This window comes from Macaca nemestrina, chromosome 17, assembly GCF_043159975.1.
Source record: "Macaca nemestrina isolate mMacNem1 chromosome 17, mMacNem.hap1, whole genome shotgun sequence".
Lineage (NCBI taxonomy): Eukaryota > Metazoa > Chordata > Mammalia > Primates > Cercopithecidae > Macaca > Macaca nemestrina.
This window is the reverse complement of record NC_092141.1, coordinates 1,725,135-1,750,427: the sequence shown is the minus strand read 5'-3', so window position 1 is coordinate 1,750,427 and position 25,293 is coordinate 1,725,135. Positions and strand designations below refer to the sequence as shown.

The 25,293-nt window shown below is 57.9% G+C and overlaps 1 protein-coding gene across 4 annotated transcripts in view; it reads left to right on the top strand.

The window, feature by feature from the left end:
- Positions 1-24,085, top strand: part of LOC105471616 (myosin IC) — a 32,260-nt gene extending 8,175 nt beyond the window's left edge. For 3 of the 4 annotated variants that reach the window (XM_071082086.1, XM_071082088.1, XM_071082087.1), the window contains 31 exons: positions 768-923; positions 1,343-1,458; positions 2,019-2,217; positions 2,468-2,548; positions 4,396-4,575; positions 4,655-4,753; positions 5,598-5,711; positions 5,802-5,873; positions 6,387-6,506; positions 6,627-6,709; positions 6,923-7,028; positions 7,142-7,222; positions 7,516-7,607; positions 11,023-11,117; positions 11,195-11,241; positions 11,362-11,442; positions 14,419-14,524; positions 14,623-14,740; positions 15,315-15,428; positions 15,504-15,580; positions 15,961-16,029; positions 16,131-16,215; positions 16,315-16,474; positions 17,058-17,141; positions 19,168-19,261; positions 19,356-19,411; positions 19,586-19,721; positions 19,800-19,870; positions 20,194-20,291; positions 20,745-20,844; positions 22,411-24,085. In XM_071082086.1, coding sequence (XP_070938187.1) covers positions 768-923; positions 1,343-1,458; positions 2,019-2,217; positions 2,468-2,548; positions 4,396-4,575; positions 4,655-4,753; positions 5,598-5,711; positions 5,802-5,873; positions 6,387-6,506; positions 6,627-6,709; positions 6,923-7,028; positions 7,142-7,222; positions 7,516-7,607; positions 11,023-11,117; positions 11,195-11,241; positions 11,362-11,442; positions 14,419-14,524; positions 14,623-14,740; positions 15,315-15,428; positions 15,504-15,580; positions 15,961-16,029; positions 16,131-16,215; positions 16,315-16,474; positions 17,058-17,141; positions 19,168-19,261; positions 19,356-19,411; positions 19,586-19,721; positions 19,800-19,870; positions 20,194-20,291; positions 20,745-20,844; positions 22,411-22,437 — 3,117 coding nt within the window. In that variant the 3' untranslated portion in view covers positions 22,438-24,085. The remainder of the gene's footprint in view (positions 1-767; positions 924-1,342; positions 1,459-2,018; positions 2,218-2,467; positions 2,549-4,395; positions 4,576-4,654; positions 4,754-5,597; positions 5,712-5,801; positions 5,874-6,386; positions 6,507-6,626; positions 6,710-6,922; positions 7,029-7,141; positions 7,223-7,515; positions 7,608-11,022; positions 11,118-11,194; positions 11,242-11,361; positions 11,443-14,418; positions 14,525-14,622; positions 14,741-15,314; positions 15,429-15,503; positions 15,581-15,960; positions 16,030-16,130; positions 16,216-16,314; positions 16,475-17,057; positions 17,142-19,167; positions 19,262-19,355; positions 19,412-19,585; positions 19,722-19,799; positions 19,871-20,193; positions 20,292-20,744; positions 20,845-22,410) is intronic. The other variant, XR_011615310.1, reaches the window with a different exon arrangement.
- Positions 24,086-25,293: the final 1,208 nt, after the last annotated feature.

Here is a 25,293-nt window from a genome sequence, read left to right as displayed (position 1 = left end):
GGAGGAAAGGGAGTGGCCCCAGCCATGCGAGGGAGGCCCCCCCTTCTGGAGTGGGTGGCTGAGCCCAGCTGGGGTGGGAGGCTCTCCGGGGGAACCCCTCTGGTGTAGTCTGGGAGTAACCTCTTCCTTGGTGCGAGACGCTCTACCTGTGGAGATGTGGGTGGGTCCCGATGGGAGAGACGGCCCCACTCTGCCTGCAGAATTGACCCTGAGCCATTTGTCCTCCAAAGCACCTGTCACACGTGGCTCAGAGCTAAGGGACCTGAGGTCACCTGGTCTAACTCCTCCTCCTTGAGGAGGAAGCAGCCCAGAGAGAGGAGGGGCTTGGTCCAAGCTCCACAGAGCAGTCTTTCTGCTATTTCAAGGAGTTCCTTCTTGTGACCCGCTCCTTTCTACACCCAAAACCGGCACCTCCCAGATTCTGCCCTCTGGTCCTGCGTGCGTCCGTGCCCTGTGTACACACCGGGACCCAAGTGCTTCATGTGGTCTCTGTTCTGTGCCCGCAGCCTCGGTGATCCCTGTGCTGCGACACCCGGACCCAGGCCCTCCACACCCGGCTTTCTGCACCCTGCCCACCACACCCAGACCCTCCAAACCCAGGCCCTCCACACCCAGGCCTTCCGCACCCATCAGGCTCATGTCCCATGTCCAGCCCTGAGTCCACAAGCCCCTGCGTTCCCTCTCAGTCCCACAGGCGCGGTGGAGGAGAAGTGGCCTTGCCTGGTCCCCCATGACTCTGACCCTCTTCTGTGGCCCATTCTCTGCAGGCCCTGGGCAGTGACGGGGTTCGGGTGACCATGGAGAGTGCGCTGACTGCCCGTGACCGGGTGGGGGTGCAGGATTTCGTGCTGCTGGAGAACTTCACCAGCGAGGCCGCCTTTATCGAGAACCTGCGGCGGCGGTTTCGGGAGAACCTCATTTATGTGAGGCCCTTGCGGGGAGATGGCAGGGGTGCTGGGGTCACAGACACAGGGCAGAGGGGAAGGAGACACCAGGGGTCACCAGGATAAACTTGTTTTTGTTGTTTGAGACGGAGTTTCACTCTTGTCGCCCAGGCTGGAGTGCAGTGGCGCAATCTTGGCTCACTGCAACCTCCGCCTCCCCGGTTCAAGCAATTCTGCCTCAGCCTCCCGAGTAGCTGGGACTACAGGCATGTGCCACCACGCCCGGCTAATTTTGTATTTTTAGTAGAGATGGGGTTTCCCCATATTGGTCAGGCTGGTCTCGAACTCCCAACCTCAGGTGACCCGCCTGCCTCGGCCTCCCAAAGTGCTGGGATTACAGGCGTGAGCCATCGCACCAGGCCCGGGATCAACTTTTGACCCTCTTCCCCCAACCCCAGACCTACATTGGCCCCGTCCTGGTCTCTGTCAACCCCTACCGGGACCTGCAGATCTACAGCCGGCAGCACATGGAGCGTTACCGTGGCGTCAGCTTCTATGAAGTGCCCCCTCATCTGTGAGTGACCCCAGCCCCTCTGGGAGCGACCCCTCTGTCTCCATCTGAAGTGACCCCCACCCAACCCTTACTCTAAAATGATCCTGACCTCCTGCGCCACAGCTGTGAGGAATCCCACAGTTTCTCACCCCTGAGTGACCAGAGATGAGTGTCACAACTCAACTCCATCTGGGTGGGACTCAGTCCATACCCCACCTCACACCCATGACTTGTTCCCCAACTGGGAGTGGCCCCCCAATCTTAGTGACTTCTGAACCCCACCTGCGAAGACCCCCCCAACCCTACCTATGAGTGACTCCAGCCTCCACCTAAGTGACCTCCAGACTCCCACCTGTGAGATCATCTCAGTCTTCCCACTGGCAGTGACGCCCATTCTCAGCTGTGACAGATCTCCCATGGCCCACACCTGCGAGGGACCCCCAGTCCCCATCCTCAATACATCCTCAAGGGTGTATTAGACTTCCACTCACGAGAGGACGCCACCCAGACGTGGGAGCGGGACTCCCTGTGGGGCTCCGCTTGCCCCCCCCCCGGAACTCCCTGACGAGCCTCTGCCCCAGGTTTGCCGTGGCCGACACTGTATACCGAGCACTGCGTACAGAGCGTCGGGACCAGGCAGTGATGATCTCTGGGGAGAGTGGGGCAGGCAAGACCGAGGCCACCAAGAGGCTGCTACAGTTCTATGCAGAGACCTGCCCAGCCCCCGAGCGCGGAGGTGCTGTGCGAGACCGGCTGCTGCAGAGCAACCCAGTGCTGGAGGTGAGGGGCCCAGAGAGGAGGCCAGTGCGGGAGGGGAGGGGCCGGGAGAGAAGGCCAGTGCGGGAGGGGAGGGGCCGGGAGAGGAGGCCAGTGCGGGAGGGGAGGGGCCGGGAGAGGAGGCCAGTGCGGGAGGGGAGGGGCCGGGAGAGAAGCCCAGTGCGGGAGGGGAGGGGCAGCAGTAGCTACATAGCGGGGTGGGGAGGGCAGGAGGAGAGTGCCAGGTGTCTCTCATACCCCCGTCCACTCCTAGGCCTTTGGAAATGCCAAGACCCTCCGAAACGATAACTCCAGCAGGTTCGGGAAGTACATGGATGTGCAGTTTGACTTCAAGGTACCATGGATGTGTGTGTCGAGAGGATTCCCATTCAGTAGGTTAAGCACCTACTAGGTACCAGGGACTATTCCAGGTGCTGGAATTCCAGTAGTAAAACAAAGCAAACAAAACTCCTGCCTTGCAGGGTGATAAACAATAAACAGGGAAATTGAGGCTGTGGCAGAAAATACAACGCAGTAAGGAGTGGGGGGCAGGTGTGGTCGTATTAGGGTAGGCCCCACTGAGACAGTGGCATTTTAAAGTGACAGCTGGGTGGGGTGGCACATGTCCGTTGTCCCAGCTACTCTGGAGGCTGAAGCAGGAGGATCGCTTGAGGCCAGGAGTCCAGGGTTACCCTACGCTGTGATCACACCACTGTACTCCAGCGTGGGCGACGGAGTGAGACCCTGTCTCTAGAAAAAATAAAAAATAATGGCTTGATGGAGACGAAGAAGCAGGCTGTGCAGGTGCCTGTCCAAGCAGCGGGAAGGGCCAGGACAAAAGCCCTGAGATACGAGGGTCCTGGAAGTGTTCCAGGACAGCACGGAGGCCACAGCGGCCAGAGAAGAGAGCAGGGGCCTGAGAACAGAGAAAGGCCACATGGTGCAGGCCCTTTTGGGTCATTGCAAGAACCTTTGTTTTGTTTTGTTTTGTTTTTTTGAGACGGAGTCTCACTCTGTCGCCCAGGCTGGAGTGCAGTGGCAGGATCTCAGCTCACTGCAAGCTCCGCCTCCCAGATTCACGCCATTTTCCTGCCTCAGCCTCCCGAGTAGCTGGGACTACAGGCGCCCGCCACCACGCCTGGCTAATTTTTTGTATTTTTAGCAGACACGGGGTTTCACCCATCTCGGCCTCCCAAAGTGCTGGGATTACAGGTGTGAGCCACCGCGCCTGGCCTTTTTTTAAAAACTCTGAGTAGAAGGGGAGTCATTGGGCTGGGTGAGGTGGCTCACGCCTGTAATCTTAGCACGTTGGGAGGCTGGGGCAGGTGGATCACGTGAGGTTGGGAGTTCAAGACCAGCCTGGCCAACATGGTGAAACCCCGTCTCTACTGAAAATACAAAAATTAGCCAGGCGTGGTGGCAGGCACCTGTTGTCCCAGCTACTCAGGAGGCTGAGGCAGGAGAAACACTTGAACCTGGGAGTCGGAGGTTGTAGTGAGCTGAGATCTCACCACTGCACTCCAGCCTAGCCCTGGGAGGTTGAGGCTGCAGTGAAAAACTCCAGCCTGAGTGAAAGAGCAAGACCCTGTCTCCAAAAATAAAAAAAAGACTTTGGCTGCTTCACTGGGAGATTGGGAGTAGATGAATAGATGGTGGGGGAACCAGGCTAAGCAGGGAAACCGGTTAGGAGGCTGATGTCATCGTGTAGGTGACAGGTGACGGTGGCTCAGACCAGTGTGGTGCAGTGATTGGATTCTGGATGTTTTAAAAGTTAAGGCAGCAGGATCGGCTGCCTGATTGGATGTAGGGTATGGAAGAAAAACAGGCTTGCAGGACGACTGCCAGGGCCTTGGCTTGAACGAGAAGGATGTACTCACCACTGACCACGATGGGCGGACACTAGCAGGAAGGAGCTCGTTTGAAGAGGGGGAAGGTCCAGTGTTCCGTTTCAGGCCTGCTGAATTTGCGATGCTTGTCAGGCATCCAGGTGGAGCCGCCAGGTGGATGGAGTTGAATCTCCCCATTTCCTAGATGAAGTAACTGAGTCCAGCGTGGGTGGCGTGCCTGAGCCCACACAGCTAGTGGCAGGACTGGAATTGGCGCCCAGGTCTGGCTGCCCAAGACCATGAGTCAGGGGAGAAGACGGGCAGATGGCTCTGTTCCCACTCCCCCGACCAGGCCTATGCCCTGCCCTGCCCACAGGGTGCCCCCGTGGGTGGCCATATCCTCAGTTACCTCCTGGAAAAGTCACGAGTGGTGCACCAGAATCACGGGGAGCGGAACTTCCACGTCTTCTACCAGCTGCTGGAGGGGGGTGAGGAGGAGACTCTTCGCAGGCTGGGCTTGGAACGGAACCCCCAGAGCTACCTGTACCTGGTGAAGGTGAGTGGCTGGCAGGCAGGGCAGGTGCCACCCAGGGATCTGTGGCCAGGGCTCTAACCCAGCCGTGCTCTTCCTCTAGGGCCAGTGTGCCAAAGTCTCCTCCATCAACGACAAGAGTGACTGGAAGGTGGTCAGGAAGGCTCTGACAGTCATCGATTTCACTGAGGATGAAGTGGAGGTGAGGCCTTTTCCAGGACCCTCCCTTTCCTCCTCTCACACCCCCAAAACTTCCTTCTTTTGTTGTTGGTTTTGTTTTGTTTTGTTTTGTTTTTGAGATAGAGTTTTATTCTTGTTACCCAGACTGGAGTACAGTGGTGCAATTTCGGCTCACTGCAACCTCCGCTTCCCAGGTTCAATCGATTCTCCTGACTCAGGCTCCCAAGTAGCTGGGATTACAGGTGGCCACCACGCCTGGCTAATTTTTTGTATTTTTAGTAGAGACGGGGTTTCTCCATGTTGGTCAGGCTGGTCTCGAACTCCCAACCTCAGGTGATCCACCTGCCTCAGTCTCTGAAAATGCTGGGATCACAGGCATGAACCAACACGCCCGGCTCCTTTTTTTTTTTTTTTTTTTTTTTTTGAGATGGAGTCTCGCTCTTTTGCCTAGGCAGGAGTGCAATGGCGCGATCTGACCTCACTGCAACACCTGCCTCCCAGGTTCAAGTGATTCTCGTGCCTCAACCTCCTGAGTAGCTGGGATTACAGACACCTGCCACCACACCTAGCTAATTTTTGTATCTTTAGCAAAGATGGGGCCTCGCCATGTTGGCCAGGCTGGTCGTGAACTCCTGACCTCAGATGATCTGCCCGCCTCGGCCTCCCAAAGCGCTGGGATTACAGGCGTGAGCCACTGTGCCTGGCCCACCCCCAGAATCACCTTCCACCTTTAACACCCATTCCCACTTCCAGCCCCTTCTCCTCTCAGACACTTCACCACCCACCCCTGCATGGCCATCCGCTACTTGCCCTCTTGGGGCTCTCTGGCCCCTCTCACCCACTCCTGCCCCCGGCCTGCTCCCCAGGACCTGCTGAGCATCGTGGCCAGCGTCCTGCATTTGGGTAACATCCACTTTGCTGCCGACGAGGAGAGCAACGCCCAGGTCACCACCGAGAACCAACTGAAGTATCTGACCAGGGTGAGCAGGGGCGGGCAGAGGGTAAGGGAAGGACAGCGGGGGTGGGGGCTGGGGGTGCGCCCTCACCACATCCTTGCCTGCCCTTGGCAGCTCCTCAGCGTGGAAGGCTCGACGCTGCGAGAAGCCCTGACACACAGGAAGATCATCGCCAAGGGGGAGGAGGTGAGGCCGGGCCTTTGCCCTCGGGTGTGGAGGGGCAGGTGTTCCAAAGCAGCCCCTACTCCCATCACTCCCCTTTGCCTGGTCCCCTCAGCAGTGCTGGAGGGATGGAAGGAAGGCTGCTCAGGGAAGCAGAGAGCCAGGCACAGTGGCTCATACTTGTAACCCCAGCACTTGGGGAGGCTGAGGTAGGGTGGGTCACCTGAGGTCAGGAGTTCGAGACCATCCTGGCCAACATGGTGAAACCCCATCTCTACTAAAATGCAAAAATTAGCCGGGTGTGGTGGTGGGCGCCTGTCATCCCAGCTACTCAGACCTGTCCCTCTACCACCTTCCCACTGGGGCGGCCACCTGTCCTCCCTGAGGTCCCACTACCAGCACCCCTCCCCACACCGCAGGCTCGCTGGAGCTGGGCGTGCAGAGTGGTGGCGGCTTCCTGGTCTGCCTGAGCCTGGGGGCAGGTGGGATGCAAGAGCTGTGTGGCATTCATCTCCTTGCCTCACGCTGCCCCCACAGCTCCTGAGCCCGCTGAACCTGGAGCAGGCCGCCTATGCGCGAGACGCTCTCGCCAAGGCTGTGTACAGCCGCACTTTTACCTGGCTCGTGGGGAAGATCAACAGGTCGCTGGCCTCCAAGGTGAGGGCTCACTCCACACTGCTCCCGAGGCAGGAGGGAGGGCCATCAGTGGGGCGGGGGGCTGCGGGGTGGGGCTGGCACACGCAGGGGCCCACGCCTTCGGTTGAATGACTGCCCTAGGATGCGGAGAGCCCCAGCTGGCGGAGTACCACGGTTCTCGGGCTCCTGGATATTTATGGCTTCGAAGTGTTTCAGCATAACAGGTCAGTGCCACGTTTCCCCCGTCTCCTCCCAGGCTCCTGTCCTGCTCCCTCTCTTCTGTCCCCCAGCCTCTCATTCCTGCCCCGTGACTCCCCAGCCAGCAGGGGACTGGCTCTGTGTCTCACCTCCTATGCTCAGGGGCCTCGTCCAGCCTTTCCCCTCTGCTGGTCCTATGTCCCCACTGAGCCACTGTGGACGCTTCTCCTTCCTTGCAGCTTTGAGCAGTTCTGCATCAATTACTGCAACGAGAAGCTGCAGCAGCTCTTCATCGAGCTCACGCTCAAGTCGGAGCAGGAGGAGTACGAGGCAGAGGGCATCGCGGTGTGTGCAAGCCTGAGGGCACTCTCTGGGCCATGGGGAGCCTGGGCATCGGGGCCCCTGGGAGAGGATGCCAGGACCCCACGGTGATGCCTGCCTTCCCTTCTGCCCCTCAGTGGGAGCCCGTCCAGTATTTCAACAACAAGATCATCTGTGATCTGGTGGAGGAGAAGTTTAAGGGCATCATCTCGATTTTGGTGAGTCCTCTGTGCCTCCAAGGCCTCGTGCTGGAGGCTGGGTGGGAGGATGTCCCCGTTCTCCGTTCTCTCCAGGCTGGTCCACAGAGGGCCAGAGTCTGGGGCTGAGTAGAGACAGGGCAGGGCTGTGAATGGCGGATGGAGGGAGGCGCCGCCCCGGTCGGAAGCTCTATGGAGGCTCCCAGTGATCTGCCCCCTCCCCTGTGTCTGAGCCTCCCAGCATGGTGACCCCAATCCTCTATGCTCTCTGGCCCCTCCCCCATATGTCCCTCCCCCTGTGCCACACCCCCCAGGATGAGGAGTGTCTGCGCCCCGGGGAGGCCACGGACCTGACCTTCCTAGAGAAACTGGAGGACACGGTCAAGCACCATCCACACTTCCTGACGTGAGTGGGGCCGCGGGGCTGCTGGGGGCGAGGACTCACTTGTGGCAGAACCTGCAGAGTGCGGGAGTCCCTCCCCGATCCCAAAACACCAGCCACAAGGAGGTGACCAAGTGCTGAGTTAAGGACCCCTCATGTGTGTCCAGAAACTAAGAAGCTTAGCCAGGCACGCTGACACACACCTGGAGTCCCATCTGTGCAGAAGGCTGGGGCGAGAGCATCACTAGCCCTGCAGTTTTGAGGCTGCAGTGAGCTAGGATCAACCCACTGCACTCCAGCCTGGGCTACAGAGCAAGAGCCTATCTCAAAAAGTAAAAAAAACAGCTGGGCGTGGTAAGTCACACCTATAATCCCAGCACTTTGGGGAGGCCAAGGTGGGTGGATCATTTGAGGTCAAGAGTTCAAGATCAGCCTGGCCAACATGGTGAAACCCCGTCTATACTAAAAATACAAAAGTTAGCTGGGTGTGGTGGCAGGCACCTGTAATCCCAGCTACTTGGGAGGCTGAGGCAGGAGAATCGCTTGAACCCGGGAGGTGGAGGGTGCAGTGAGTTGAGATCTCACCATTGCACTCCAGCCTGGGTGACAAGAGCGAGACTTCGACCCAAAAAAAAAGAAAGAAAGATGCTAGTAGCCTGGCTTCCTCCCTGTTCTTTTTTTTTTTTTTTTTTTTTTTTTTTGAGACGGAGTCTTGCTCTGTCGCCCAGGCTGGGGTGCAGTGGCCGGATCTCAGCTCACTGCAAGCTCCACCTCCCGGGTTTACACCATTCTCCTGCCTCAGCCTCCCGAGTAGCTGGGACTACAGGCACCCTCGCCCCGCTAGTTTTTTGTATTTTTTAGTAGAGATGGGGTTTCACCATGTTAGCCAGGATGGTCTCAATCTCCTGACCTCGTGATCTGCCCGTCTCGGCCTCCCAAAGTGCTGGGATTACAGGCTTGAGCCACACGCGCCCAGCCCCTGTTCTTTTTTGAGAATGAAACTTGCTAGGCCAGGCTTAGTGGCTCATGCCTGTAATTCCAGCACTTTAGGAGGCCGAGGCAAGCAAATCATGAGGTCAGGAGATCGAGACCATCCTGGCTAACACGGTGAAACCCCCGTCTCTACTAAAAAAAATACAAAAAACTAGCCGGGCGAGGTGGCGGGCACCTGTAGTCCCAGCTACTCGGGAGGCTGAGGCAGGAGAATGGCCTGAGCCTGGGAGGCGGAGCTTGCAGTGAGCTGAGATCGCGCCACTGCACTTCAGCCTGGGCCAAAGTGCGTGACTCTGTCTCAAAAAATAAATAAATAAAAGAACCTTGCTGAGATTTTTCCTTATTTGGAAACTGCTTTTTATTGAAGGAATCCCCTGAGGTGGGGCGAGGTGGGAACAGGAGTAAGTGCCTCTGTCCAGCGCGGTCTCACGTGTGCTGTGCATGTCGTAGCTTCTCCTGCGGCCGCTCCTGGAGGGGTTCTTGGTGTTTTCTCACTGAGACTCCAAGAGGCAGAGGCACTTCCCCGAAGTTACCTCTCATCTAGGTTGCCGAGCTGGGGTCAGTCCCAGGGCTGCTGAATGCCAAATCCATGAGTATTTTTTGCATAATAAGATACTGAGGCCGGGCGCGGTGGCTCATGCCTGTAATCCCAGCACTTTGGGAGGCCGAGACGGGCGGATCACAAAGTCAGGAGATCGAGACCATCCTGGCTAACATGTTGAAACCCCGTCTCTACTGAAAAAAACCAAAAAACTAGCCAGGCGAGGTGGCGGCGCCTGTAGTCCCAGCTACTCGGGAGGCTGAGGCAGGAGAATGGCGTGAACGCGGGAGGTGGAGCTTGCAGTGAGCTGAGATCCAGCCACTGCACTCCAGCCCGGGCGACAGAGCGAGACTCCGTCTCAACAACAACAACAAAAAAAAAGATATTGAAAATTTGTTTCTGGATGGGCACAGTGGCTCACGCCTGTCATCCCAACACTGTGGGAGGCAGAGGCGGGCGGATCACCTGAGGCCAGGAGTTTAAGACCAGCCTGGCCAACATGGCGAAACCCCGTCTCTATTAAAACTACAAAAATTAGCCAGGCCTGGTAGTGGGCACCTGTAATTCCAGCTACTCGGGAGCCAGGGAAATCGCTTGAACCTGGGAGGTGGAGGTTGCAGTCAGCTGAGATCACGCCACTGCACTCCAGCCTGGATGACAGAGCCAGACTCCATCTCAAATAAAAAAAAACTTGTTTCTGGGAGTCTCTCTGAATCTGTTCTGGTTTAGGGGCTGCCTGATTCGTTAAATAATAAATACTAAAAACTTGTTTCTGATTATAAAAATAATATTGCTCATTAGCGCTAAGTTGGACTGTACGCAAAAGCCACCTGTGATTCTGTTGCCCAAAGGCCACGGCTGATAACCGTGTGAGGCATTTCCCTCCTGCCTTTCCCTCCTGCCTTTTTCTATGCATTTTTTTCATAGACAAGAACTTCTTGTGTATAAGGCTCAGGGTAATGCTATATACTGCACATTTTCCTGTATCATCAAACAGAAAATTTTCCTCAAAACTCTTCCTGGAGTGGCTCTGACCCACAGATACTCCCCTCTCTCAGCCAGCTCTTCGGGGCCCCTGGCCAGCCACCGGGTTTCTGCTGGAATCACAAGGCTGCCACAGACATCTCGTGCCTTCCATCTTTGTATCTCTGGTTAGCTGCTTGAAATAGTTCTTAAAAGTAGCAAGTGGGCCAAAGGGTATAAACATGCCTAAGACTTTAGTGCTCTCTTGGGGCGGCAGATTCCGTTCTGAGAAGTAGTGGGCAGCTAACCACCGCCTTCTGAGCAGAGCCCGCAGCAGCCGGAAGCAACGCGAGTTGCCCTCCCTGCAGCGTGCGCTGGCCGTCAGATGGCGAAGTTCCCAGTCCTGGCACTGTGTGGCCCCGACCAGGGCCATCTACCTCTCTGAGCCTCTGTGGTCTGCTCTGAGCAGGGAGGCCACTGGCTCTGCCTGGCCTGCCTCAGTGACCCAGCCCTGGGGTGTGCCTGCTCTTTTTTTTTTTTTTTTTTTTTTTTGAGACGGAATCTTGGTCTGTCACGCAGGCTGGAGTATAGTGGCTCAGTCTTGGCTCACTGCAACCTCCACCTCCCAGGTTCAAGCGATTCTCCTTCCTCAGCCTCCTAAGTAGCTGGGACTACAGGTGCCCACCACCATGCCTGGCTAATTTTTGTGTTTTTAGTAGAGACGGGGTTTCACCATATTGGCCAGGCTGGTCTCGAACTACTGACCTTGTGATCCGCCCGCCTCGGCCTCCCAAACTGCTGGGGTTACAGCCGTGAGCCACCGCGCCCGGCCTGGGGTGTGCCTGCTCTTTAGGTGGCTGGTTCCTGTTCCTGAAGCCCCTTCAGCAGGCAGAGGGCTTGGTTCAGGCCGGCCATCTGCAGCTTCCACCCCATCACCCCCAGGCACAAGCTGGCTGACCAGCGGACCCGGAAATCTCTGGGCCGAGGGGAATTCCGCCTTCTGCACTACGCTGGGGAGGTGACTTACAGCGTGACAGGTGAGGGTTCTGGGGCTGTGTCCCCACCGGGGCCTGCAGGGAGGCTGTCTCACCTCACACCTGCTCTCCCCTCCCAGGGTTTCTGGACAAAAACAATGACCTTCTCTTCCGGAACCTTAAGGAGGTGAGGAGGACCCGGGAGGCTGGCGTGGGGGTGGTGGTAGCCCACAGCTCTGCACCTGTGTCCAGGAGCCTGTCCTGCCTGTCCCTGTGCCCCTCCCTGACCCCGGCTCTGCCCACACAGACCATGTGTAGCTCGAAGAATCCCATTATGAGCCAGTGCTTCGACCGGAGCGAGCTCAGTGACAAGAAGCGGCCAGAGACGGTGAGGAGGTGGCGGGACCGGGCACAGGGGTGTGTGCACCCCAACATGCATGAGGGCCTGCGTGAGCCTGGGAGCTGGCAGCGTGCGTGTGAACGTGTGTTGGAGCCTGTGTGCACATATGCAGGTGTCTGTAGGGGGCTGCCTTAGGTGCCTCTTTGCCTACTTTTTTTTTTTTTTGAGACAGAGCCTTGCTGGAGTGCAGTGGCGCAATCTTGGCTCACTACAACCTCCACCTACCGGGTTCAAGCGATTCTCCTGCCTCATCCTCCTAAGTAGCTGGGATTACAGGTGCCTGCCACCACACCCGGCTAATTTTTTGTATTTTTAGTAGAGATGGGGTTTCACCATGTTGGCCAGGCTGGTCTCAAACTCCTGACCTCAGGTGAAACACCTGCCTCGGCCTCCCAAAGTGTTAGGGTTACCGGTGTAAGCCACCGAGCCCATCCCTGTTTGCCTACTTGTGTGTGTGTGTGTGCTGTGTCTAGAGTGGAGCCATGTGTCTTAAGTGTGGGCTGTGTCTGTAGGGGAATCCGTGTGTACCTCTGTCTCTGTGGGTGTCCCTGTGTTGACAGCTGCCTCTGTGTGGCTGCTGTCATGTGTCCACCCACTCAGCAGACATTTATAGCAGACGCTGCCAGGCACTGAGGTACCAGAATGAGTGGGCGTGCCTGCAGCAACGTGCACAGGGTGCTTTGCAAACTTAGAAGAGGGAACAGCGGCCGGGCGCGGTGGCTCAAGCCTGTAATCCCAGCACTTTGGGAGGCCGAGACGGGTGGATCACGAGGTCAGGAGATCGAGACCATCCTGGTTAACACGGTGAAACCCCGTCTCTACTAAAAAGTACAAAAAACTAGCCGGGCGAGGTGGCGGGCGCCTGTAGTCCCAGCTACTCGGGAGGCTGAGGCAGGAGAATGGCGTGAACCCGGGAGGTGGAGCTTGCAGTGAGCTGAGATTCGGCCACTGCACTCCAGCCTGGGCGACAGAGCAAGACTCCACCTCAAAAAAAAAAAAAAGAGGGAACAGCAAACGGCCTGACAGGGCGGAAGGGGTGAGGGGTTGGGAAGGCTCCCTGGAGGAGGAGGCATTGGAGATGACTTGGGAATGTCAGATGAACCTATAGTCAGGGTCCAATCCAGACACAGAGTCTAAAAAGGCCAGGAGGTGAGCGGGAAAGCCATGGCATCAAGGAGAAGGACCGGGAAAGGCAGGCATGGCCAGGGTGCCAGGTGCAGGGAGAGCTCCAGCGAGCTGGGGGCAGAGGTACGGCTGTTGGGCTTGGCAAGAAGAGGGAGCCCCAGAAGAGTGAGGTCATTGGGTCCATAGGGAGGTGGAAGCCAGACTGCCTAGCAGGGAGGGCATGCAGGCATCATGCCGCCCAAGGTCTGGCTCCCTGGGCCCCTGCCCGCTGCTGCTGTCTGCCCCACCCTCTCCTTAAGTGCCCACATACTCCTGGCCCTAGCGTCTCCCTGCTGTGGATGCCTGCACACCCTCCCGCCTAGGCCTCTCCCACAAGCCACAGACTCACTTATCTCATCCTCTTCCCCTAGATGGCCCCGGGCACCCTAGACCCCACTGGTCTGTAACAAACGGGCCCTTGGTCTCCCCCTCCAGACTTTCTCCTTCTCTCCCTAACTCAGGACAGGGATCACTAGCCCAGTCTCCCAAGCCAGAAACTTGGGTGTCATCCCTGGTTCTTTTTTTTTTTTTTTTTTGAGATGGAGTCTCGCTCTGTCGCCCAGGCTGGAGTGCAGTGGTGCGATCTCGGCTCACTGCAAGCTCCGCCTCCCGGGTTCACGCCATTCTCCTGCCTCAGCCTCCCGAGTAGCTGGGACTACAGGCGCCCACAACCGCGCCCGGCTAATTTTTTGTATTTTTAGTAGAGATGGGGTTTCACCGTGGTCTCGATCTCCTGACCTTGTGATCCGCCCGCCTCGGCCTCCCAAAGTGCTGGGATTACAGGCGTGAGCCACCGCGCCCGGCTCTTTTTTTGTTTTGAAACGGAGTCTCGCTCTGTCGCCCAGGCTGGAGTGCAGTGGCGCAATCTGGGCTCACTGCAACCTCCGCTTCCCAGGCTCAGGTGGGAGGTTCACTTAATTATCTTGCCTCAGCCTCCCAAGTAGCTGGGATTACAGGCACCTGCCATCATGCCCAGCTAACTTTTGTAGAGCGGGGGTTTCACCGTGTTGGCCAGGCGATCTTGAACTCACGACCTCAGGTGATCCGCCCGCCTCGGCCTCCCAAAGTGCTGGGATTACAGGCGTGAGCCACCGCACCCGGCCCCTTAGTTCTTTTTTCTCCTTGTCCCCCTCCTCCAGCCAGTGGATCTTGCCGGAGTACTTAGCAGCTTCCCCTCAGTCTTTCCCTGTAGCCACTGCTGCAAGCGTGAGCCACTGCAGCCGCCCCTCCTTACCCTTTAAAGCTCAGCCAGCGTCATTTCTAGAAGACGCCTCCTGGTGCTCCCTACCCCTCAGACTGGATGAGCTGTCCCTTTGTGGGGCTCTCAGAACCCCCAGGCACACACCTGCTACTCTCGGACCACACGGAATTGTGAGTCTTTGCTAAGGAGTGTGTTCCTTCGCCAGGCCTGAGATCCTTCCAGATCCTGCAGAGCAGCGTACCCAGATAATAGCTGAATGTGTAGCATGGGACACGCTGTTCAGGAACGCAGCCCTGAAGTTCTAGAAAGAAAAAGAAGGGTCACTAATGGGAGGTGTAGCATTGAGGTTGCTGGGAGACCTGAGCAGGAGTTTTAGACTGGAGTGAGGCTCGGAGACTACGGTCCCTCGCCCAGCCGAGGGTAAGGGTGGAGTCTGGCCCCCTCCTCTGCGGTGAGGAATGTGCGGTGGGAGGAATAAGGGCCAGGCCGAATCAGGGGCTGTTGCTTGCGTCACTAGCCGGAGGAGTGGGGTACTCGCTGCTGGGGTCAGCAGCTTTAGCCCAGCTCCGGCCAACTTTCCATGCCTCTCTGCTCTCCAGGTCGCCACCCAGTTCAAGATGAGCCTCCTGCAGCTGGTGGAGATCCTGCAGTCCAAGGAGCCCGCCTACGTCCGCTGCATCAAGCCTAATGATGCCAAACAGCCCGGTAGGCCCCTCCCACGGGGGACTTAGGGGCCGGGCCTCCCCTGCAATTGACAGACTGTCAGCGCCAGCCCGCTGACCGTGGCTCTCCCCCTCCCCCAGGCCGCTTTGATGAGGTGCTGATCCGGCACCAGGTGAAGTACCTGGGGCTGATGGAGAACCTGCGCGTGCGCAGAGCCGGCTTTGCCTATCGCCGCAAATACGAAGCTTTCCTGCAAAGGTAGGGGCAGGTCCGGCTTGGTGCCGAGGAAGGGGAGTGGGAGGGTAGGAGCCCCTAGGTCCCATGAGGGCAGACAGGGGTTCTCAGCCCCATTTTAGAAATGTGGACGTGGAGGTCCTGGGCTGCTGGGGGCCTCGTGCTAGGAACCTTTGGTGCTGCAGACCTGACATCAAGCTGGGTGGACAGAACGACCGGCTCCCCTGGCCGTGCCCTCCGGGAGCGCCCGCTCAGGGGTACAGGAGGCCTATGTCCACGTGCCGGGCATCAGGGGCAGGCGGTAGCAAGCCTTGTAGGGCAGCTTCCAAGCGGCTCAGAAAGGGTGGAGCGGCTTTGTGGTTCTTCTGAGTCGGGGGTCTGGGGGGCCAAAAGGTGTGAATTTCATCTCTGCCACTTCCTAGTTACTTGGCCTTAGGTAGATAAGAACGGTTTCCTCATCTTTAAAATGGGGGCAGTGACCGAGTGAGCCTCCTGCGAGCTGTGAACGAGTCAATGGGAGCACCCAGTGGGTGCCCAGAGCAGGCTGCTAACTGGGGTGGGTGGGGACCGCGTGCATTCCTGCCCCTCCTATCCCCAGGTACAAGTCACTGTGCCCAGAGACGTGGCCCACGTGGGCAGGACGGCCGCAGGATGGGGTGGCTGTGCTGGTCCGGCACCTGGGCTACAAGCCAGAAGAGTACAAGATGGGCAGGTGAGTAGTGCCCATGCCAGGTGCCTGCGGGGAATAGGGGTGGCAACCCCAGGCTGATCACTGCTGCTTTCCCAGGACCAAGATCTTCATCCGCTTCCCCAAGACCCTGTTTGCCACAGAGGATGCCCTGGAGGTCCGGCGGCAGAGCCTAGGTGAGAGAGAAGCCCACCTTTCCTGCCGCACAGGGTCTGTTCCGGGAAGCAGGGAAGTCACTCCCTTGGGCTCCTTCTCCAGGGAGTCCGCCCCTCCCTACCGGCTCCAGCCCCACACCCAGCTCCAGGGAGTGCTCCTCCAGGGAGTCCACTAGTCGACTTGGAACCCCCTCCCTACCAGCTCCAGCCTCACGCCCGCCATCGCACCCACTGCCCCCCCTTCTCCGGGCAGTCCCCACATTCATTCTTCTTCACTACTCTGCTGCTCGCTGGCTCCTTCGGCCACTGTCCCATTCATGCCACTCATGGAGTGCAGACGGCACCAGGCTCCCAGCTGGCTCCCCGCGCTCTGGCCAATTGCCTTTCTTTCCCAACTGCAGCCACCAAGATCCAAGCTGCCTGGAGGGGCTTTCACTGGCGGCAGAAATTCCTCCGGGTGAAGCGATCAGGTTCGTGGGCCCATGGGTTTTCAGGAGGGGCGGGGTCTGGGGCCAGGGGAGGCCACCATGGTAAGAAGATGGAGGTCAGCCATCTGTGGTCTCCACGACAGCCATCTGCATCCAGTCGTGGTGGCGTGGAACGCTGGGCCGGAGGAAGGCAACCAAGAGGAAGTGGGCAGCGCAGACCATCCGGCGGTGAGCACCAGGGTGCCTTGTGGGGGCTGCAGAGCAGGGCGTGTGGGGGGTTCACCACCAGCCTCCTCGCCCTCAACCCTGTCTGGCCCCCGACCCCAGGCTCATCCGAGGCTTCATCCTGCGCCACGCCCCCCGTTGCCCCGAGAATGCCTTCTTCCTGGACCACGTGCGCACCTCTTTTTTGCTAAACCTGCGGCGGCAGCTGCCCCGGAATGTCCTGGACACCTCCTGGCCCACACCCCCACCTGCCCTGCGTGAGGTCTGTGGGCACCCCCTGCCAAGTTAGGGACCATCAAAGTACCCAGCAGAAGGGTCTGATTTCTTGGAGCCAAAGGATCGGTCAGGGAGGGGCTCACGGAGGGCCCGGACCAGAGCTGGGCAGTGAAAAGTAAGGTTTCTCTTTTTTTTTTTTTTTTTTTTTTGAGATGGAGTCTCACACTGTCGCCCAGGGAGTGGCGCGATCTTGGCTCCCTGCAACCTTTGCCTCCCGGGTTCAAGTGATTCTCCTGCCTCAGCCTCCCAAGTTGCTGGGATTACAGGCACCTGCCACTACGCCCAGCTAATTTTTTAATTTTTAGTAGAGATATGGTTTCACCATGTTGGCCTGGCTGGTCTTGAACTCCTGACCTCGGGTGATCCACCCACCTCGGCCTCCCGAAGTGCTGGGATTATAGGTGTGAACCACCGCGCCCTGCTGAGTAAGGTCTCTTGACTCAGGAGTGGAAGCATCGTCCAGATGGAGGGGGCTTTGCTTATCCAAAGGCTGGGGTAACATATGTTCGATGTCTTCAGAGGGAAGGGCCCAGGGTGTCCAGGAGCTCTGACCTCACTCTTCCCTTCAGGCCTCAGAGCTTCTGCGGGAGCTGTGCATAAAGAACATGGTGTGGAAATACTGCCGGAGCATCAGCCCTGAGTGGAAGCAGCAGGTACGGAGAGTGGTGCTGGGTGAGGATGAGGAAGTGGAGTCAGGGAACCGCAGGCATTCCTCAGAGAGTGTCGGCCTAGAGGGGCATTTACCCTGGTCTACCGTATTTACCCCGCCTACTGTATTTACCCTGGTCTATTCTATTTACCCCAGTCTACCGTATTTACCCCGGTCTACTCTACCTCGTCTATCGTATTTACCCTGGTCTACCGTATTTACCCTGCCTTCCTTATTTATCTCGGCTTATCGTATTTACTCTGCCTACCATATTATCTCGGCCTACCGTATTTATCGCTTCTGTCGTATTTACTTTGATCTACCGTATTTATCCTGCCTACCGTATTTACCCTCATCTACCGTATTTACCTCAGCCTACCATATTTACCCCGTATTTACCTCGTCTATGGTATTTACCCCGTCTATCGTATTTACCCCGTCTATCGTATTTACCCCCGTCTACCGTATTTACCCCGTCTATCGTATTTACCTCGTCTATCATATTTACCCCGTCTATCGTATTTACCTCGGTTTACCATATTTACCCCGCCTACCGTATTTACCCGTCTGCCGTATTTACCCGTCTGCCGTACTTACGCCTGTCTGCCATATTTACCTCTGTGTGCCGTATTTACCCCTGTCTGCCGTATTTACGCCTGTCTGCCGTATTTAAGCCTGTCTGCTGTATTTACCCCTGTCTGCTGTATTTACCCCTGTCTGCTGTATTTACCCCTGTCTGCTGTATTTACCCCTGTCTGCTGTCGTTTCTTCGGTCTACTGTATTTACCCCGCTCTACTGGCGACCTCAGTTGGATGCCAGGCCCTGCTGGGCCTTGTGTAGGAAGTGGACGCTGGAGTACATTTGGGGTGGCCAATAGGGGTCACCTTGTGGGCCAACTGCCCTTGATTGGTAGAGACTGCTCAGAACCCTGTGTTGAAAAGTCTGCATCTGCCGGGCGCGGTGGCTCAAGCCTGTAATCCCAGCACTTTGGGAGGCCGAGACGGGCGGATCACGAGGTCAGGAGATCGAGGCCATCCTGGCTAACACGGTGAAACCCCGTCTCTACTAAAAAATACAAAAAACTAGCCGGGCGAGGTGGTGGGCGCCTGTAGACCCAGCTACTCGGGAGGCTGAGGCAGGAGAATGGCGTAAACCCGGGAGGCGGAGCTTGCAGTGAGCCGAGATCGCGCCACTGCACTCCAGCCTGGGTGACAGAGCCAGACTCCGTCTCAAAAAAAAAAAAAAAAAGTCTGCATCTTCACTTGGATGGATTGGTGATGTTTGCCCTCATTACAGGCATTGGTTGATGTGCTGTGTTTTTGCCAACTCAGTACTGGATGATTCTAAAACACCCACCCAGCATAGATAACCTCTAGTAACCTTGAGTATTAGTGATCTGCTACTTAGAAGACCCCAAGCTGGAGCTGAGTCTCAGGGCCACCAGGGCCTGATGGGGTGGGGAAACATTACAAAGGCTAGTTTCTTTTTTTTTTTTTTTTTTTTTTGAGACGGAGTCTCGCTCTGTCGCCCAGGCTGGAGTGCAGTGGCCGAATCTCAGCTCACTGCAAGCTCCGCCTCCCGGGTTTACGCCATTCTCCTGCCTCAGCCTCCCGAGTAGCTGGGACTACAGGCGCCGCCACCTCGCCCGGCTAGTTTTTTGTAGTTTTAGTAGAGACGGGGTTTCACTGTGTTTGCCAGGATGGTCTCGATCTCCTGACTTCGTGATCCACCCGTCTCGGCCTCCCAAAGTGCTGGGATTACAGGCTTGAGCCACCGCGCCCGGCCAAAGGCTAGTTTCAAAACCCGGCAGTGCCTTCATGACACCGCTGGGGAGTGTTTGGTGGCGGCAGAGGGTCAGGAAGTGGTGGGTTGATGGGAGTGTGGGGGGCAGGGCTCAACCTCCTGGTGCTGAGCAAGAGGGGGACCAGCAAGCAGGTGAGGGAGGCTGTCTCAGGTCCTAAGGCTGGCTCTGCCCCCCAAGATAGTATCCCCCACCGTGATACTCTCCTCACCCCTCTTGTCTCCTTAGCTGCAGCAGAAGGCCGTGGCTAGTGAGATCTTCAAGGGCAAGAAGGATAATTACCCTCAGAGTGTGCCCAGACTCTTCATTAGCACTCGGCTTGGTGAGCCCTTGACTTTCCAGCACTCAGACCTTTCGTCATTGTCCTGGTCCCCTGTTGCCTCCTCTGACCTCCCTCCCTGCCATCTGGGTTGCAGGTGCAGACGAGATCAGCTCCCGAGTGCTTCAGGCCCTGGGCTCTGAGCCCATTCAGGTAAGAGCCTGCCCTCAACCCTGAGTCCATCTGAGCCCATTCAGGTAAGAGCCTGCCTGCAGCCCTGAGTCCGGCAGCGCGGTTCTGCTGCCCAGGAGCTGGAGGCAGGTCAGGGTACAGGCGGAGCCTTGGGAGCTTCTCCCCAAGCCCCTTCAGCCTGGCCTCTGTCCCCAGTATGCTGTGCCTGTCGTGAAATATGACCGCAAGGGCTACAAGCCTCGCTCCCGGCAGCTGCTGCTTACGCCCAACGCCGTGGTCATCGTGGAGGACGCCAAAGTTAAGCAGAGGATTGATTACGCCAACCTGACCGGTCAGCCAGGGTCCAGGGCTGCAGGGGGAGGGTCCCTGCTTTGACACTTGACCTCTGACCTTTGCCCTCTCCCTTCAGGAATCTCCGTGAGCAGCCTGAGCGACAGTCTGTTTGTGCTTCATGTACAGCGTGAAGACAATAAGCAAAAGGTGCCCTTTCATGGATGGGGAGGTGGATTGGGGAGTAATGGGGGGGAGGGGGAGGTGGGGGTGGATGAGGAGGTGGGGGGGAGGGGGTGTGGGGGTGGATGAGGAGGTGGGGGGGGAGGGGGCGTGGGGGTGGATGGGGAGGTGGGGGGATGGATGGGATGAGGGGGTAGGGGGGATTGGGGGTGAATGGGGTGCTGGATGGGGAGGAGTTGGGGGGTGGATGGGGGCAGGGGGTGGATAGGGAGTGAGGAGTGGATGGGGAGGTGAGGCAGAGGGTCCTCGAGTTCTGGCCAGGGCCTGATCCCTCCTTCCTGGCCCCCCAGGGAGATGTGGTGCTGCAGAGTGACCATGTGATTGAGACGCTGACCAAGACAGCCATCAGTGCCGACCGTGTGAACAACGTCAACATCAACCAGGGCAGGTGAGATGCGGGCCGGGAGTGGTGAGGGGGCTGTGTGGGCACCCGGGGACAGGGTGGGGGGTGGTGAGGGGGCTGTGTGAGCACCCCGGGACAGGGTGGGGGTGGTGAAGGGGCTGTGTGGGCACCCGGGGACAGGGCGGGGGTGGTGAGGGGGCTGTGTGGGCACCCGGGGACAGGGTGGGGGGTGGTGAGGGGGCTGTGTGGGCACCCGGGGACAGGTTGGTGGGTGGAGAGGGGGCTGTGTGGGCACCCGGGGACAGGGTGGGGGGTGGAGAGGGGGTTGTGTGGGCACCCGGGGACAGGGTGGGGGGTGGACAGGGGTTGTGTGGGCACCCGGGGACAGGGTGGGGGGTGGAGGGGGGCTGTGTGGGCATCCAGGAACAGAGCGGGGGCCCACCTTAGAGTTGGGGGTCTGTCTCCATGGAAAAACCCTCACCCACCCCGTTCCCCCAGCATCACGTTTGCAGGGGGCCCCGGCAGGGATGGTACCATCGACTTCACCCCCGGCTCGGAGCTGCTCATCACCAAGGCCAAGAACGGGCACCTGGCTGTGGTGAGTGGGGTCTGCTTTCCCGCTCATGGCCTGGCTGTGCCTTCCTTGGCTGTGCTGGGCAGAGTCCGGGCACCTCACCATGGGCCTTAATCCAGAGGCCATCATACCACTTCTTCCATCCGCTGGCCCACCCATGAGGGCCGGAGAGAGGGGCCGTTCGCGCCCCTCAGTGCAGAAAGTTGTAAAGGTGGCAGCGCGGGGCCCACGCCTGTGATCCCAGCACTGTGGGATGCTGAGGCGGGCGGATCACCTGAGGCCAGGGGCCCACGCCTGTGATCTCAGCACTGTGGGAGGCCGGGGCGGGCGGATCACCTGAGGCCAGGAGTTTGAGACCAGCTTGACCAACATGGTGAAACCCATCTACTAAAAAAATACAAAAGCCGGGTGCAGTGGCTCACACCTGTAATCCCAGCACTTTGGGAGGCCCAGGAGGGCGGATCACCTGAGGTCAGGCATTCGAGACCAGCCTGGCCAACATGATGAAACCCCGACTCTACTAAAAATACAAAAATTAGCTGGGCGTGGTGGTGTGTGCCTGTAATACCAGCTAGTAGTGGGGCTGAGGCAGGAGAATTGCTTGAACCCAGGAGGTAGAGATTGCAGTGAGCTGAAATCATGCCACTGCACTCCAGCCTGGGGAACAGAGTGAGATGCCATCTCAAAAAAAAAAAAAAGGCCAGGTGCGGTGGCTCACACCTGTGATCCCAGCACTTTGGGAGGCCAAGGCGGGCAGATCACCTGAGGTCAGGAGTTCGAAACCAGCCTGACCAACATGGAGAAACCCCGTCTCTACTAAAAATACAAAATTAGCAGGGCATGGTGACGCATGCCTGTAATCCCAGCTACTCGGGAGGCTGAGGCAGGAGAGACACTTGAACCTGGGAGGTGGAGGTTGCGTTGAGCTGAGATTGTGCCACTGCACTCCAGGCTGGGCAACAAGAACAAAACGCTGTCTCCAGAAATATATATATACACAAAAAAGTTAGCCAGGTGTGGTGGCGGGCGCCTGTACTCCCAGTTGCTCAGGAGCCTGAGGTGGGAGGATCGCTTGAGCCCAGGAGGCTGAGGCTCCAGTGAGACCCAAGATCTCACTGCTGCATTCCAGCCCGGGTGACAAAATGAGACCCTGTCTCAAAAAAAAAAAAAGGCAGCACGGTAATGCAGGGAAGATACGGGATGATTGGGGGGTGCCAGGAGGGAGGAGAGGCTCACCCTGGCCAGGATGGTGGGCATTCCTGTGGGAGTCAGGTCCGAGTCTCCAGGATGGAGACCACTAGGCCCTCACCACTCCTGCCTGCCTCAAACGCGTGAATGTAAGCGCTGGGGCTGGGTGCGGTGGCTCACGCCTGTAATCCCAACCCTTAGGGAAGCAGAGGTGGGAGGATAGCTTGAGCCCAGGAGTTCAAGACCAGACTGGGCAATATAGTGAGACCCCACTCTCCATTAAAAGGATAAAAAAGCCTGAGTGCCAGGGTCCCCGTCTCCCCCTCACCACTTGGGTGTCTCTCTGCCCCCGACCCGGGGCCCCCCGTCTCCCCCTCACCACTTGATGTCTTTGCCCCGCAGGTCGCTCCCAGGCTGAATTCCCGGTGATAGAGGCGCTCACTGGACTCCCAGCTCCCAGCGCTTTGCTTCTGTCCTCCCCTCCCAATTACCAAAGAGTCAAACTTCCAGACAGGGATCCGGGGACGCCCCGAAGCCCCCCCTGCCGTCTCCCACCTCCTGCCCATCCCTCAGACGGGGACCCAGGGATGCCCCAAAGCCCCCCTGCCGTCTCCCACCTCCTGCCCATCCCTCAGACGGGGACCCAGGGACGCCCCAAAGCCCCCCTGCCGTCTCCCACCTCCTGCCCATCCCTCTCTTGAGGGAGCAGCAGGGGCCAGGAGCTACCCCAGGAGTGGGCCAGGCCGGGCCACAGCAATAGCAAAGCCAGGGCCAGAGCGAGCCATGCCAGCCCTACTGCCGATGCCAAATGTTTGAGAGAAGGGAACTTTTGCTGAGGGTTTCTCTGAGGTTTTTTTTGATGCTTTATAGGAAACTATTTTTTAAAAAAAGCCATTTCCCACCCGAGGACACATGGGTGTGTTTTCCCTGACCCCAGCAGGGCGAGGAACGTAGCTGAGAGGTGGGGTGGGCTGGGCTCTGGTGCCCTCTTCGCTGGCCAGGCCACCTCTCCTCCTGATTCCCTTGGCACCTTGTCTGTCTACCTGTCTCCCTGCCTGCCCATCTGCACCTTTTGCAGCCCACTCTGACTTCCATCTGCGGGCTGAGACCACGCTTGCCTGCCCTCTTCTTCCTGCCTTAAGAATGTTCTTTTAGGCCGGGCACGGTGGCTCACGCCTGTAACCCCAGCACTCTAGGAGGCCAAGGTGGGCTGATCACCTGAGGTTAGGAGTTCGAGACCAGCCTGACCTACGTGAAGAAACTCCGTCTCTAGTAAAAATACAAAATTACCTGGGCATGGTGGTGCACGCCTGTAATCCCAGCTACTCGGGAGGCTGAGGCGGAGAATCGCTTGAACCCGGGAAGTGGAGGTTGCAGTGAGCCAAGATTATACCATTGCTCTCCAGCCTGGGCAACAGAGCGAGACTCCGTCTCAAAAAAAAAAAAAAAAAAAAAATGCCCTTTTCCTGTCCTCATCATCGCAGTCTCAGGCCATGCTGGAGTGAGGAAGGACGTCTTAGGCCATAGAAGTTGGAAGACTGGGAGATCATCCAGCTCAACCCCTTCATGTTAGAGCAGAAGACAGATGCCCAAACAGGAGAAGGCACTTGCCCGCGGTCATACGGCAGGTTGCCACAAAACCAGGACGGCAGCCCTTCCTCAGAGTGCCTCACTGCCACTCCCAGGGACCGGGAGCCCCATAAAACCCAGTCATGTCTTGACAGCAGAGTTGGCTCCTTGACCAGCAATCAGCCCTGGGGGCTGCCAGGTGGGAAAAGCGCCTCTGCCTGAGTCCAGGCCTTAGGATGACGGACAGCTTGCCTGCACACTTGGGCCCCACTCAAGGATGTAGGGCCTTTTCTGGCCCCTGACCCCTCCCTGGCATGGGAGCACGGGGAAGGGCTGGCCTTGGGGGGAGCGGCAGGGGTACCACCTCTTTCTGCTGCTTCTCCCCACCCCTACCCTCAAGGGTCTGGGGGCTGCCCAGCTGCCTCTGTGCCCTTCTGGGGGTCTCAGCCCACTGCTGACACTTCTGCAATCCAGAGAAACACTAAATAAAGCAATATGTGTTTGCCAACGTGGTCTCCTTGTCAGTATTAGGAAACGAGGAGGGCCCCTGGGAGGCAACCAAGGGTCTCATGTTGCAGGTTGTTTTTGAGACGGTCTCGCTCTTGTCACCCAGGCTGGAGTGCAGTGGCACAATCTTGGCTGACTGCAACCTCCGCCTCCCGGGTTCAAGTGATTCTTCTGCCTCAGCCTCCTGAGTAGCTGAGACTACAGGTGTGCGCCACCACACCCGGCTAATTTTTGTATTTTTAGTAGAGACGGGGTTTCACCATGTTGGCCAGGCTGGTCTTGAACTCCTGACAGGCGATCCTCCCGCCTCGGCCTCCCAAAGTGCTGGGATGACAGGCGTGAGCCACCGTGCCCGGCCACCTCTCGTTCAAATTCTGTTGCAAGTGACAAACCCAGTCCAAACTGGCTTGGGCCAAAACAAATGGCATTTATGAGCATTAGCACCTTAGTCCCGGGGTAGGGCTGCTTCCAGGTGCTCACACACGGTCAGGAATGTGTCTGGAGCCATCACCTGGCTCAACCTTCCTCTACGGTGGCTTCTTTCCCAAGCAGACTCTCACCTGGAGGTGGGGTGGCAGCAACAGCCACCCACAGAGGCACCCACAGCTCCAGGTTTTCATCTGTCAGTTCAGCACTGGAGGCAGAGAGAGGAAGTGCCGGCCGGGCGCGGTGGATCAAGCCTGTAATTCCAGCACTTTGGGAGTCCGAGGCCGGCGGATCGCGAGGTCAGGAGATCGAGACCATCCTGACTAACATAGTGAAACCCTGTCTCTACCAAAAATACAAAAAACTAGCCGGGCGCGGTGGCGGGCGCCTGTAGTCCCAGATACTCGGGAGGCTGAGGCAGGAGAATGGCGTGAACCCGGGAGGCGGAGCTTGCAATGAGCCAAGATCTCGACACTGCACTGCAGCCTGGGCGACAGAGTGAGACTCCGTCTCAAAAAAAAAAAAAAGAAAGAAAGAGGAAGTGCCTCTTTACCAAAATGTGAAAGTCTCAGAGCGGATTCTCAGTGCAGCAACTTGAATGAGGTATCCACCCCGACCCAGTCACTGTAGTGAGGGAGAGGAGTAGATTCTGATTCATCAGGCCTGGATCAGGTGCCTGCCCTGGAGACAGCTACATGAACCACACCGGAAACCACAGGACCAAGAGTGGGAGATGACTCCCCAAAATGAAATCAGTGTTGCCTCCACAAGAAAGAGAATGAG